This window comes from Plectropomus leopardus, chromosome 5 (genome assembly GCF_026936395.1).
Source record: "Plectropomus leopardus strain MGB_pleo_1.0 chromosome 5, ASM2693639v1, whole genome shotgun sequence".
Lineage (NCBI taxonomy): Eukaryota > Metazoa > Chordata > Actinopteri > Perciformes > Serranidae > Plectropomus > Plectropomus leopardus.
Window position 1 is genome coordinate 9,305,698 of NC_142180.1, and position 14,170 is coordinate 9,319,867.

The window sequence follows — 14,170 nt, forward strand, 5'->3', positions numbered from 1 at the left end:
TGCGCAAAAGTGATTAATTTGAATTCAGCTGCCACTTCTGACCCATGACTGTCCGATAGGACACGCGTGAGTACTTTGTGTAATATAACAAGTAAAATAGCTTTAAAATGCAGTCAACATTTGGCAGAGGATAAGTACCTTGGTCTACATCTACTGCATTAATCATAACTAAACACAAAACCTTCAAACGTGAAGTGAACGAAGAAGTGAGTTGACCTTTTGCAGATCGTACACCATATTTATTAAATCTTTCCACAGTAGTTCATAATAATATAAACATATTAAAATCATTGACATCACTTTTTACAGTCAGTCTTCTACAGAAAATATGTACAGTCTATTATTAACATGCTAACATCTTAAATATGTACAACTTTAGTCTCTCACATGTTAATGTCTTTTCAACTTCTCTTTATCATTTCATTTAGGTTTATGCAGAAACAAAAATATTTTCATCTGGGAAAAAAAATTCTAGCTACATTTACACATATACAAGAAGTATGAATTGCTACAAATCAGATTTTCTGCTCCTTCTGCCAGTAAATATAGTAAAAAAAAAAAAAAAGATTCTCTAGATTTTTGTCACCTGAAGGTTTAAAACTTGCTATAAATATTAACTTGTAGATGTGATTGTATGTTATTGTTTCTTGACTTTTCAGTGGTTTTGTATCAAAGGAGCCATATATCTCATGGTTACTCTTAAATACATTTCTTATTTCTCTCTAAACGATACACACAGACGTTGACTTTAAAGATAAATGTCGTTCCTCGGTTTGTATAACCGTTAAATTATATTTTATTATCAAGCTGATTTTACCAGGAATAAATACAGAGTGCATTAACGACTTTAACTGGACATCCTCCTTTAATTTTTGCTCCTATTGTGCTTGTCAAGACAAGATGTGGAGCTATTTGCTGTTTTGTTTATTTTTTAAATTGTCTTAATACAAAAATGTGTTTTTGACTAACTGGAATGTCGGGTGTAAAAACAAAACCAATGCCTGTTGAAGAAAATTTCAATATCAACATCTCCCTTTACACCTCTCTGGTCTGCCCTGTTCTCACACAATTATGAGTCACTCCCTTAAAAAAAAAAAAAAAAAAAAAGGTCATTTTTAAAGTTGAGCTATGACCGCGCGACATATTTCACCAAAACATAGATGGATTTAGTGACCTGTGGATGCTGCATTTCCTGATTTCAGCAATGGAAACAAGTGAGTAAAACAGAAGTATAATCACAATCTCAGTCCTGCAGGTATTATAATAATGTTATCTGTGTGTGTGTGTGTGTGTGTGTGTGTGTGTGTGTAATTTTTACATGTGAAGTCTTAAAGCTGTGTGTCTGATGTCATATTTTAAGGTGTAAATTGTGGAGGTACTTTGAAGTTCATGTGAATTTTAAATAAAGTGAACCTGCGTGTTTGCATTGTTTTACTGGACATTAACGATATGAGCCCTTCACCCACGTTAAACTGAAGGGATGATGGCAGACTTTTGGACATTTATCTGTAGAAATACTACTGCAGTTCAGCAGCTTCTGCAGCTGCAGGAGCGTCTGTGTGAAGTTTGATTTGTTTTCTCCTCCTCAGACTGACAGCAGGTTATTCTCTGATCAACTTTCTGTCTCGTTACAGTTATTGTCTCTTCTTCCCTTCGGCACAGCTGGTTTCTCATCCACCTGATGCTCTACTGAAGTCCAAAGTGCATCATGAAGTCAGATTAAGGTTTGTGTTTTGGGCGGGGGCTCCAGTTTCCGTGACAACGCAGTGAGGATGAGATTGAATTTGTTGTAGCGATCTGATTGGTTGACTGAAGCACCGCGGCTCCCCCACAGCAGCCGCAGCTGAAAGTCTGTTTTAAACACCTCCAACAAGTCCTCATCACACGTGAAACCTGATGAAAAAAACAACAACATTTATTGACTTCAGTTTATTAATTTACAAAAGTAGATGTAACTTTATGCATTTTATTGTTTTTACCTTGTAGGATCCTCTGTGCGTTGGCCGTGTAGCTGTGTGCGTTGTGTGCGACCTCGCGTGCAGCCTCCAGGTGGCGCAGCATGATGTCGCAGCCCTGGTCGCTGGTCTCCCAGAGCTCCGCCCCTTCAGGTGCGATTGATGGGCGCTCCATCAAAGTGAGGAGGGGCAGCAGGAGGGGAACGCAGACCACCGCAGGAGAGGAAGCTGCGGGAGGATGAGGGAGGTCAGTAGACTTTTTTTTTTTAAAAGGAGAAAAGTTAATAATTTTATAATTTTATATTTAACTTCAGGAAAATTTCTTATAACTTTTTAATAATTTCTTGCTCATTTTTTAATCATATCATATTAAGTTGCTCATTACCTTTTCCTGATTTTTATTTTTAATTTTTTTTTGCCTGATTTTTACAGATATTTGACAGATTTTTTTCTTTTTACTGATTTGACATTGGAGCCCTTTCAGACTTCCTGACAATCAAATATCCTCCTTGGATCAATATGTCGTAAGTGATGCGATCTGATTTCATCTGTGACTGTGGTATGAGTGCGTGTGTGTGTGTGTGTGTGTGTGTGTGTGTGTGTGTGTGTGTGTGTGTGTGTGTGTGTGCGCGCGTGCGTGTGTGTGTGTGTGTGTGTGTGTGTGTTCCGTACCTGTGCCCTCATACAGATTCTTGTAGAAAGGTTTGAGTGTTTTCTCGTAGCTGATGGCGGTCTGTGTGTAGTTCCTCCGTAGAGCCGTCCATGTTTCCTCCAAACGGCTGATCTACAGGAAGCAACAGCACACGTCAACTGTAAATTTCTCAAAATTAAATAAAATAAAATATTATGTAAATAGTTAAAGTGGTCAAACATGTTTTCTAAGTGTAAAAAAAATGTAGGTTTTTTTTGTAGGAGCTGTTATTGGTCAAAGTTTTATGATTTCATGCAGAAAGAGAGATATATACTGTGACATAATTATAGTGCTCACTAACTGAGTGTTTTGTGTGTGTGTGTCTGTTTGTCTCTATGTGTGTGTGTGTGTGTGTGTGTGTGTGTGTCTTACCTGCGGCAGGTCCAGAGCTTTCATCAGGGCTGTGAAAGCGAACAGGTCGCCCACTGTGTCCTTCAGCTCCAGTGCGACCAGGATGATGCGATTTAATGTGGACGCCCGCTCGTCCACACTGCCCGTACATCCCAGAATATCCACAGCAACACCTATTGCCATGGTGTGATGCCTGGGGGATGGAGGACAGGTAGATTATCAACACAAGCCAACAACAAAGTCTGTTTTTTTGTTCCAGTCAGTTTCTAATCTAAAAACTGACAGGAAGTACAATGAATCAGCAGGTATGAGTCACTGCTGACGTCATCTCAGATATCAGTGCTGGTGTATCAGCATAACCATAGTTTCTTATATTTTTGGCTTGTTACCACTTAAAATCAAGACATCTTAGAACCTTAAAGAGCTGAAAGAACCCAGTGTCTCACAAGAAAAAAAAAAAACTCTTGAAACAAACAATTTTGTCAAACAGAAATGCATTTCTACTTTTACATCCCTTTTATAATTGTTGTGAACATTCAGATTTGTCTTGGGACTCTTTTAGGAGGCCCTGACCCTCAGGTTGGAAACCACTGGGTTAGACTTAAAGGAACAGTTTGGCATTTTGGGAAATATGCTTATTACAACTTGACAGAGCCATAGCTAGCCACCTGCTGGTTGTAACTGTAACATATTTAGCGCACAGACATGAGAGATGTATTTATCCTCTCGTTAAACTCTCAGTAAGACTGAATGATAATATAAAAATATCAAACTATTCCTTTTGCGTGTTGATTGTGAGCGTGAAGTTTGTAAACAAGCTTTTTCATGTGGACTTCCTGGAAATGTGTTTCTTTGTTCAGAGTCTTTAATGCAACACTTGTGCCGTCATTTATGATGTGTGTGTGCTGTGTACCTTTCCATGAGGTCAAGCCTCAGCTGTTGACCGTGCGGCAGCGTCACCAGCTCCAGACCAGAAGACACGCCCATCCGACCTTTAACCTCTGGAGTCACTGCCAGTATCCGAGCAACCTGGAGGAATAGAAAAAGGTTTACAGTGGTTTTATCTTTCTCTCTTATTCTGTAAATTGTGTGTGTGTGTGTGTGTTTTGATTAGATGTTATATTGTGTTTTGTTTCACGGTTGTTTCATATGATTCATTCTCCTGCGTCATGAGGGTCATTTTATTGCATCAGCTGCAGGATAGAAATCTAATTGTGTGACACACACACACAGAATCAGTGTTTAACAGCAACAGTAAACATGTTTACTTCCAAATTAGACACGCGTGTGTGTGTGTGTGCGTGTGTGTGTGTGTGCGCGTGTGTGTGTGTGTGTGTGTGTGTGTGTGTGTGTGTGTGTGTGTGTGTGTGTGTGTGTGTGTGTGTGTGTGTGTACCTGGCAGTCAGCCATCAGCAGGTGTCTGGCGATGCTGTGGTGGTTGTGGTTGAGCAGCAGCTCCTTCGCTCTCTTCAGCACCACCATCTCCAGCGGTTTGTTCTCCGGTGGCAGAAGTCGAGATCCAAACTCTGCCGGCTGGAACGTCGACTCTGTCTCCTCCACCGGCCTCTGGAAACTGTTCTTCTTATCTTCCTCCTCCTCCCTCGCCACGTCCTCCTCCTCCTCCTCGCTGGTGTTTTCTAAAGCAGCGATGGCGTGATGATAGGAGCTTCTGTCCAGTCCTCTCCTTCCTCCTGTCTCCTTCTCTTCACCTTTGTCCTCCTGTCTCCCTCCCTCCCCTTCTCTCCTCAGTCTCTCCACGTAGCTGCTGAGTGGAGGCTGAAGGTCCAGGTCGGAGTTTGGGGAGTTTGATTCCTCCCACTCCAGCGGGCTGCAGGACCTCAGGTCTGCGGGGCTCTGCTGCAGGCGCTCAGTCCATCCTGTCTTTGCCTCTGAATCTGAAAAGTGAAGCTCGGCAGAGCCGGAGGAGCTGAGGGAGTCTGCAGGCAGGAGCTGATGGAGCTTCAGGGGTTTGACTGGAGGGACAGGAGGGCCTGGAATAACATCCACACCAATAATAGTTGCACACTTTTAACTCTGTCACCTTTGTTTATTATAAGGGGCAGTGAACATTTACTCTCTGAAACCTGGAGTGGACGCCTTTCTCAAGTATTTAAAACGTTTGAATCCTGAGCAAACTGGTGAGATTCGAGATCGGGTAACAGTCATACAGCAACTTGGTCCGAAATGTTCCACAAATTGCAAAAATTTAGTTGATTTAGAACATTATCTTTTTTTAAAAAAAGCTAGGGACTATATTTACAATTATCATAATTACATATTTAAATATATATTACAGAATCAAGTCTTGTTTGCTTTGTTTTTTTGTTTTTTTTTTAACTTAAGAAATTAGTATATTTAGAAAACTATCTTAAAAAAGCAAGGGAAAATGTCGAAGGAAAGAAAAAGGGGGAAAAAAGCTAGGGAAGAAACTACAATTGCATTGATCATAATTGCATATTTAAAATTATGTTACAGAATTATTATATTTTCTAAAGTGCGTTTTCCAAGTCTTGTTTATTTGTGTGTTTTTTGTTACTTTATTTTCTTATTTTCAGGTACTTTTCTTGTACTTTTTATTCATTTCTTGCTAATCTTGTTTGTACAGTTTGCTCAGGTTTCAAATGATTAGTATGTACCATAAACATGCTCTCCCTGTACAGACAAACACTAGATAAAAACTGAAAATTAATATTTCCTGGTACATTTTTCTGAAAAATGACTGTTTCAGTTAACTGTTAATGTTGATGCATTTCATGAAAGTTACCTCCACTCCTCCATGTGGAACCAAGAGTTTCCACACAGGTGGTGTCCAGCGGAGGCGCAGTTAGCCTGGGGGAGGTGGAGAAGGAGTCAGTGAGGTTGGAGGAGGTGGAGGGGGGAGCCAGCGGCTGGAGGCAGGGGGAGCGAGGCAGTCGAGCCAGCGGCACCTTGCTGGGTTTGGGAGGCGGTTTGGGACAGAGCTGGCTGTCAGAGCCCCGGATTGCCTGACCTGGAAACACACAATACACACAATATGACATTTGTAATCTCTGTGACAGTGAACCACGTAAGGCCACAGTCTTTCTTTTATTTTCTTCTGATGATAAATTTGAATCAGAGAATCACAGTATGTGTGAAAGCACATGAGCAGCGGGATAAATTAAATTTCCTATTTACATGCAAACAGTGGCAGCAGCAAGTAAGGGCAGTGCTTCCTCAGGGATGAATAAAACACATCTTCTTACACCTACACCTACAGTACACACGCACACCTGTGTGTGCGTGTGTGTGAACTGCTGTTGCTGCTAAGACTTCATAAAATGTTAGAACAGGACTTACAAAGCTTTTCATTTTACCTTAATGACGTCACTGTAATTTTCCTCACCTACATTTATTCCATTTTATTAGTTATTTGTTTAAAAAATGTTTTTCTCTAGCCTTTGTTTCATTTTTTGTCTGTTTATTATGCACTGTATTATTATTTTGCATCTTCACTGTATGCATTTGAAATACTGCATAAATAAAATTTCCTATTATTTAATCAAGCTGAATTTCACAAACAACTTCTGATTTATTTGACAGATGCAGTACCCTTTACATTTAGTATTTTGCACATAAATACTGTATTAGTGATGTGTCGGGGGGAAAATGTGTTAAGTGATGCTGTACAAAATTTAACAAAATAAATGACTCTTGGGAGTGTCATCTCTGCTGCTCACTCAGCACTCTAGCAGGCAGATGCTTGTTAGGATAACTGGGAACACCTGCGAGTGCTCAGGTTATTTAAACCAGCTGCTGGCTCAGTCTGTCGCAGACATCACACACACTACTGACAACACTGCCTTCCACACTTTATATGTTTAGACAACCTTTAATTTCATCTAATTTGGTTTAATTTGATTGAATTTTCATCTTTTCTAGCACTGTCTCCATTTCTGTTGAGCTGGGTCAAAACTACAGTGATATACTGAGCTAGATCCTGAACAATGAGTGGATGATATCATCCACTCAATACCAGTTTGACACATGATCTCCAGGTTTTTCTTTGGCTCTGCTATGAAACAGATTTGTGTAAGTTTGGATTTTAGCTTTCAGCCTCACTGACCTGCCAGAATGTCTGCAGGTCTCCGTGGAACAGAGGGGCTCAGCACCGGCTCGCTGCCCGTCCGGAACACTGGAGATTTGGGGCTGGGGCTCGGGAGGAGAGCGTCAGGAGACTGCTGGGGCTGCGGTTTAGATCCTGAATATGAAAAATGACAAGCACACAAAGAGAGGAAATTAAAGTGTCAGAATTTAGTTGATTATAAACACTTTTCCCCCATATTTTATCATTGAATTATTCATTTTCATTACATGAAAAATCCAAATGCAACACATAAAAGTGTGAATAAAGGCTTTAGTATGCTCCAAACAAACATGCCTCATATAAAGGCAAAAGTGTTACCGATTCCCAAATCATTTATGCTCACTGTTAGATACAGAGACAGACTGAGTCTTCTGTCCATACTGTATTCTTTTTGTCCATATTTGTGTACATTTTCCTAAAGCTTACTGATAATGGACTAAGCAGAGCAGTACCACCAGAGATGAAAAAGACATTTTAAAAACAGAAAAATGGAACAACCATAAAATCATGGGTAATACAGTGAGTTACTTCTCCATCAAAATGTCGCACCATATTTATTTGCCTAACAGACAACTGCAGCCTCCATTTAAAGGCACATTATTACGACCTCCTCCACCGTCGCCTTGTTTATTGTTTTCTGAAGCTTTTGACTCTGTCCTCTAGTGTCATTTATTGGCTGTATTTATGCAAACGTAAAGGACACATGGAATTATAAAGGAAGTGACGTTTACAGTGTTTGAAACGGACATTTATTTCTGTACTGTGTAAAGTATATAAGAGTCCTTAGTCTTTAGCATACTAAAGCCTTAATAAGAATCTCTCTTTCACTTACCAAGCGGCAGGTAGCTCTCTGATTGGTGCGCCTTCAGCGGACGCCGCCTCTCTTGAACTTGATTGAGACTTGCTGGTTGGCTGCCACAGCGATCCTTTGACCTAAGTCAAAAAGTGTACATCGAAAAATTAAGTGAACATTTATACACAAACATGTTTAAAGGTGAAATAAATTAATGAAAATTTTTAAGAGAATGAAAACTACTATTTATTAGAAATAAGCAAAGAAAGTCAAAAAGTTTTTACTCTCCTTCCCCGTACCCCTCTTTTCTTCTCTTGTTCTGCTCTACTCTGGTGCACATATTTATCTTTTCCTCGCTCCCGCACAGATATGGACTCCATACATTAAACTCAATGTACTTGTGAAATTACACGCTTCTTTTCCTTTCAGCAGAAAAGTCAGACACCATGTCTTTATTTATAGAGGACTTATGATACATATGGAACAGGATGTGTATACAGCTCACTGCTGGGGTGATGGATGTAAACAGCTCGGGCCGCGTGTTAAAAGCTCTACAGCAGGAAGGGATTTGAAGGGCTGATTTAAGTCTTTAAGAGAGTGTGGAAGAAAGAGAAACAAAGCATGACTGAGTGAAGGTGGGTCTCCATTATTTAAATATAGCAGACAGCATATTATTTAGTCTATAGCCCACTCCCCATTTTCTGTTACAGGCTTCTGTCGCTTTGAGCTAAAAAACTCAACAGGCTTTAACACAGTATTTATCAAATCTCACAAATCACACATTCTCAATATGTGATCATCTTGAAACAACAAACACACACATTATGGCAACCACAGAGGAATACTGCAGTTAATCAGTGTGTTTGTGTGGGTTTCTAGTTGTGTACCAACCTGAGCTGGCTGCCCCGGCTCATGCCGTTGTCCCGGCAATGTGTGCTGTCCTGCACAGTGTGTGTGTTATCCTGTGTGTGTCCATTGGTTATGTTGAGGCTAAGGCGCTTTTGACGTCTCTCCTGCGACATAAGAGCCTCTCTGTGATGGCTGGACAAGCCGTACTTTTCCTCCAAGCAGCGCAGCGGCAGCCCTCGGTTAATAGGCTGGAAGATAATGGCTCCCACCACCTTAAATACACAGAGAGAAGAGATACCTACACTTAACATGTTTTTTTTTTTTTTTTATCAAGCCACTTAGACAGTGGAATAAGGGATAGAAAACTTAAAATGGTATACTTGCTGAGGGTACAAAACTGTAACAAAAGACCACAGTGTCACATTGTTTTCTGTAAACACAGTGCATGGAGTAAAAAAATCTCACCTGAGAGACGGGTTTTCTGTTGCCGACGTAGTATCTTATAAGTGCAGGGATGCTGTCAAATCCTTCCCTTTCCAGCCGGTACTCAACTCTGGAGTATGCCTCATTCAACATTACTACCTGAAGGAGAGATGTGAAAAATAAAATTATTGATTAGTTATTTGGTGGTCCCTGACATTTTGTTGTGCCTTTGTGACCAGTTGTCAAAGCTTGCATGAATTAAAAAAAAACAAAAAAACTTTAAAGATAAAAGCTATTCAAAAGAAAATAGCAATAATGAGAAAAATATATAAAAATATGACACATATATTACAACAAAACCCTAATAAATCAATCAATCAATCAATAAAATTTTTTTTGTGTTTACAGCTATGTTAAAATTAAAGTGCATAACAATACATCTGGGGTATCAATAAATATTTTTCAAATTGAAGCTCCTTTGTGTAGTACTTTTTATATCAACACATAACTAAATGATGTAATGTAAAACTGTTGCTGAGGTTGCAGATCCCACTGAGAATCAACTCCCCCTCTGGAGGTTTTCAGCTTCTTTATGCATCTTATTTTTATTTAATAACATTATTAAAATTACATGAACAACTGAGACCATTACTGAGAAGACCCCCTAGTCAGACAGATGTTTCCTCTCCTCAGTGAAGCCAAAGAGAACAAACTTAATGGGAACGCTCGCACCAACAAAAGCATCTAATTATTTAGTCTAATTATTTTTGTTATTTATTTTTGATGGTTTGAGATTACTCTTAGGCTGACTTAAAGGATGCAGTCTAATTATATGATTATTTCTGACAATTTGATTTATACATTCACATTTTTTTCCAGGTTAAGTAAAAGTCAATAAAATAAAATGTGTGTGGGGAAGTGGTGTTTAACTGGATTCCACCGCCATGCTAGAGTATTACATTATACACAATGGAATGTCTGTTAGTTTGAATTCACACATGTGGTCTTACCCTCTTGTTGATTTTAAAGTGCTGGGCTGCATTTCGCCATTGGGAGGTCAGAACGTAGCTCCCTGGACTGGACAGCGAATCACGGATCAGGAAATCTCCATCACGCTGCACCAAATTCTCTGCAACCTTGAACAATACAGAGGATTACATATAGGTACATATACACACAAAGACGCACACACACAGACAGACAGAGGCACAGCGTGTTTGTTTACAGTCCCAACATTTAATTAAATTTAATAATGGCCATCTGTTATACTGTTACCTTCTTTCTGAGCTCAGTGCCGACTGGTTCTCAGCGGTTACATAAGACATGAAGATATTAAAAGCCATCACAGTATTTATCCAGCTAGTCAATCATCACCATAGATTTAGAGTCATAACTCATAATTTACATTTCATAGGGGAAATGCTCTTTGACTTATTTAAAATCCATACAGATATGACAAAAAAACAACTTAACCCCTAACTCCATTTACGTCAAGATTGTTTTTCTGAACCAAGGATGAAAAAATCCAAATCATTTTAAATGGCCCGTCAGATTTTTAAAAAAACGTTTGCTTACCTTGCTGGTTTTACTTATATGTGTCGCTGCAGCAGAGAGAGTAATTTCTTATTTTAGTAGTGGCGTCATAGTGTTTAACAGCCAATCACAGTGCTCGATGCACAAAGACGACAGACTTGATTGATTTTAAAGGTTTTTTTTAAAGTCTTGACCATTTTATTAATGAAATTTCAGTGACATCTTAACTTAAGTTTTATTCTTAGTTTATTCTCAGTAAGCTTTATTCATGGCTATCAAGCTATCTGCATCTGTTTTGCAACAAGATTTATTTGGAAGCTCCAGAAAAAGCAAATAAATAGAGCTTGATTAAAAAGTAATCTGACTCTTAGTTTTTTTTGTTTTTTTAGTTGTTGTTGTTGTTTGTAAAATTTTCATTTCCAAGGTTAAGAACTGATCTTCATGGTCAACATATGTTTAAAATCCAATGCATGTGAGCTGGAACAATTTGTGGATAGATTAATAAGTTAATCAATGACAGAAAATAAGTCAGCAACAATTCTGACTGATAATGATTTCAGTGTCTTTTAAAAGTTGAAGTAAAAGTGAGTTCTTACATTTCAAATGTGAAGATTTGATACTCTTTTTTTGTCATACATGATAGTAAACTCAGTATTTTAGGGTTTTAGACTGCATGTCTGATAAAGCAGGTAATCTTAATAAATCATGAGGGGCTTTTTTCAGAATGAGAAATGTTTTAATGTATCATTAAGTAACTTTGTGCTTCCAAGAAATCTCCCCAAAAAGATCAACATTTTTCACATTTTTGTATATATAGCAGAGAAAACAAATACCAATAAGGAAAGTAAAATTATAATAAGTTGCAGCTTTCCATATAAACAAGACTTTATTCAAAACTCTGTTGTGATTAACTTCCAGTAGCTATAAAACAAAGATAGTGATAAAAATTAGATTAAAAAAGCAATCACTTTATTGAATCGATACACAAATAACGGCAGGCTGTGGGATATCAGTAGATTTAATATTTCATTAAAAAATCTTAATAATCTGAACGTTTCCTTATCTTAGTATTCACTACACTCTTGTTACACGTACTGCCTCTCTCTCTCTCTCTCACACACACACACACACACACACACACACACACACAAAACCCCTCACACACACTTACAGACTTTAATTAAGCAAGTGTTTGTATAGTATATAATGGCAGTTTAGTTTAGCCAAAGGAAGCAGCTTATTAAAAATGATTACATCTCAGAGCTGGCTTTCACAGGGAACACACAATCTCTCCCTCTCTCTCTGCCTCTCTCTCTCTCTCTCTCTCACACACACACACACACACACACACACACACACACACACACACACACACACACACACACACACACACAAACCATACAGAAGGAGCTTTTTATACACTGACCTTATGTTATAACCCCGGCTGTGCTGCCAAGGCCACTATTTAAGCTGTAATCTTTCTGTAAGCACTGTGTGTGCAGTATGGCTGTCTAATAATAGGTGATCTGGTTCAACAAGTTTTAACCAAGCTTTTAAAGGGCGGGACTCATGACTCAGATTTATGTGTGTGAGTGTGTGTTACCTGTCTGGGTATCGCTCCGTGGTACCATGCATGGCTTCGGGGCTCCTCGCAGTTCATCTTTAGCTCTTCCTCCAGCTCCCTGCGGAGTTTCTCTGAAGGACAGTCCAAGATGAACTGATCTCGGGAGAACTGCAGTAAAAAACACAGACAAACAGAACTGAATTCTGCGGCTGATTTCTATGGGAAAGACACAGAAACAGACATCAGTGTCTTTGTTCTTTCATCCTTTGCTTTTATGACAGCTGAGGTTAAAAACAGCCTACACAGACCACAAATCTGAGTAGTGGGTGACACTTAAAACCTCAAGACTGACAATAATCATAAAGTTCAACAGTTCCTTATTCCCTTAAACAAACAATGATGAGGTCAAAGCTCAAAGAAACACACATTACAATGACAAATGTCATCTCTTGCCCTCCATTAGTTATTTTTTCCTTAGCAGCAGTTTGTGACTCGCACGGCGGATAATTGATCTGTTGATCCAGTCAAAGGTGATCAGATCAGATTGAGCAGCTGCTGCAAATTAATGCAAACTTTTAGACATAGCAGAATGAACAGTTAAGTTTCTCTTTCACCACGATTGACGTTCTGCTGCTCCATCTGTGCACTCCACAATGCATAACCAAATGGTATATTTTTTTCAACAGCACTTCTAATGAATGTTACAGCTCCAAAAACAGAAAATCTGTTTGTGGCGGCAGATATTTTAATCATGGCAGACTGCCACAAATAAATGATTGTGTGGAAAACTCAAAAGGCCGAAATTTAATGTTTAGAACACTTTGTCATGTGTGCAATTTTTTAATAGTTAGCAAAATAAATGATGTTAATGCATGTATTAGAACCTCTGAAGTTGCAACAGTATACATTAAATGAAACACATAACACACAACACAACCCACATACAACATGAGAGGACTTGGTGAATTGAAAAGCTTTCTTTAAGAGCCCTTTACAGAAATAAAAATCTTCCTAAACAAGAAAACACAAGACTGTTTAAAAACCAAAGTGAAGTCAGTATAGCTCAAATTGACTTTTAATCTTGTATAACTGACGATATTCAATATGCTCAGACCTCATTATAAAACCAACTTGACTGAAGTTCACCCAAAAAAGAAAGTTACAAAGCAATGCTACTGAGGCAGGTGGCAAATTTAAATCGTTTAATCTTATTCAGACACCTGGCAGATGATGAAAAAAGTTTAATCCTGACAGAAAAATTTGGAAAATTGAAAAAGTGAAGGACAGAATGAGTTGGTAACAACCTGACAGGATGCAGAGTCAGCACAACTACCTGCACACACACACACACACACACACACACACACACACACACACACACACACACACACACTTACGTGACAGCTGCTTGGTCTCTGCATCGCTCCTTCCGTCTCCATTCCTCAAATACACACTTCATAGCAAACACATAAAACCTTGAGTTTCATCTCCAGAGTTAAACAGCTCATTGTCAAACACACACACAAGTCCTTTTCTCAGGCAACATGTTCACACACATACACACACACACCGACTCTTTGTCCTCAGTGATTTTCCTGTCTTGGCTTTCCATCCTAACCCCACCCAACTGCCCAGACCTGCCTCCATACACACCCTCACCTGACGTACATAAACACACACACACACACACACACACACACACACACACACACACACACACACACACACACACACACACACGCACACGCACACAAAAGCACACACTCAAATGACGCAAACTCTTCACTGAACTTCCCCTAATAGTTGACAGGTAAAACTTTGAGTCACATGTAGTTTGTATTTCCATTTCTTTTGTGGACAATGTTGTAGCTGTTTCATTTGGTAAGCAGAGCATCTATACTGTCTA

General features: G+C 39.0%; 1 protein-coding gene across 4 annotated transcripts in view; it reads right to left on the reverse strand.

The window, feature by feature from the left end:
• Nucleotides 1–217: 217 nt before the first annotated feature.
• bcar3 (BCAR3 adaptor protein, NSP family member) overlaps nucleotides 218–14,170 on the reverse strand; it is a 79,555-nt gene continuing 65,602 nt past the window's right edge. For 3 of the 4 annotated variants that reach the window (XM_088077460.1, XM_042514055.2, XM_042514063.2), the window contains 13 exons: nucleotides 12,304–12,432; nucleotides 10,178–10,303; nucleotides 9,210–9,326; nucleotides 8,787–9,016; nucleotides 7,935–8,035; nucleotides 7,082–7,216; nucleotides 5,762–5,986; nucleotides 4,393–4,988; nucleotides 3,911–4,026; nucleotides 3,019–3,190; nucleotides 2,628–2,739; nucleotides 1,980–2,183; nucleotides 218–1,893 (listed from right to left, as the gene is read on the reverse strand). In XM_088077460.1, coding sequence (XP_087933586.1) covers nucleotides 1,715–1,893; nucleotides 1,980–2,183; nucleotides 2,628–2,739; nucleotides 3,019–3,190; nucleotides 3,911–4,026; nucleotides 4,393–4,988; nucleotides 5,762–5,986; nucleotides 7,082–7,216; nucleotides 7,935–8,035; nucleotides 8,787–9,016; nucleotides 9,210–9,326; nucleotides 10,178–10,303; nucleotides 12,304–12,432 — 2,442 coding nt within the window. In that variant the 3' untranslated portion in view covers nucleotides 218–1,714. Of the gene's footprint in view, nucleotides 1,894–1,979; nucleotides 2,184–2,627; nucleotides 2,740–3,018; nucleotides 3,191–3,910; nucleotides 4,027–4,392; nucleotides 4,989–5,761; nucleotides 5,987–7,081; nucleotides 7,217–7,934; nucleotides 8,036–8,786; nucleotides 9,017–9,209; nucleotides 9,327–10,177; nucleotides 10,304–12,303; nucleotides 12,433–13,661; nucleotides 13,836–14,170 lie in introns of those variants that run through there. The other variant, XM_042514076.2, reaches the window with a different exon arrangement.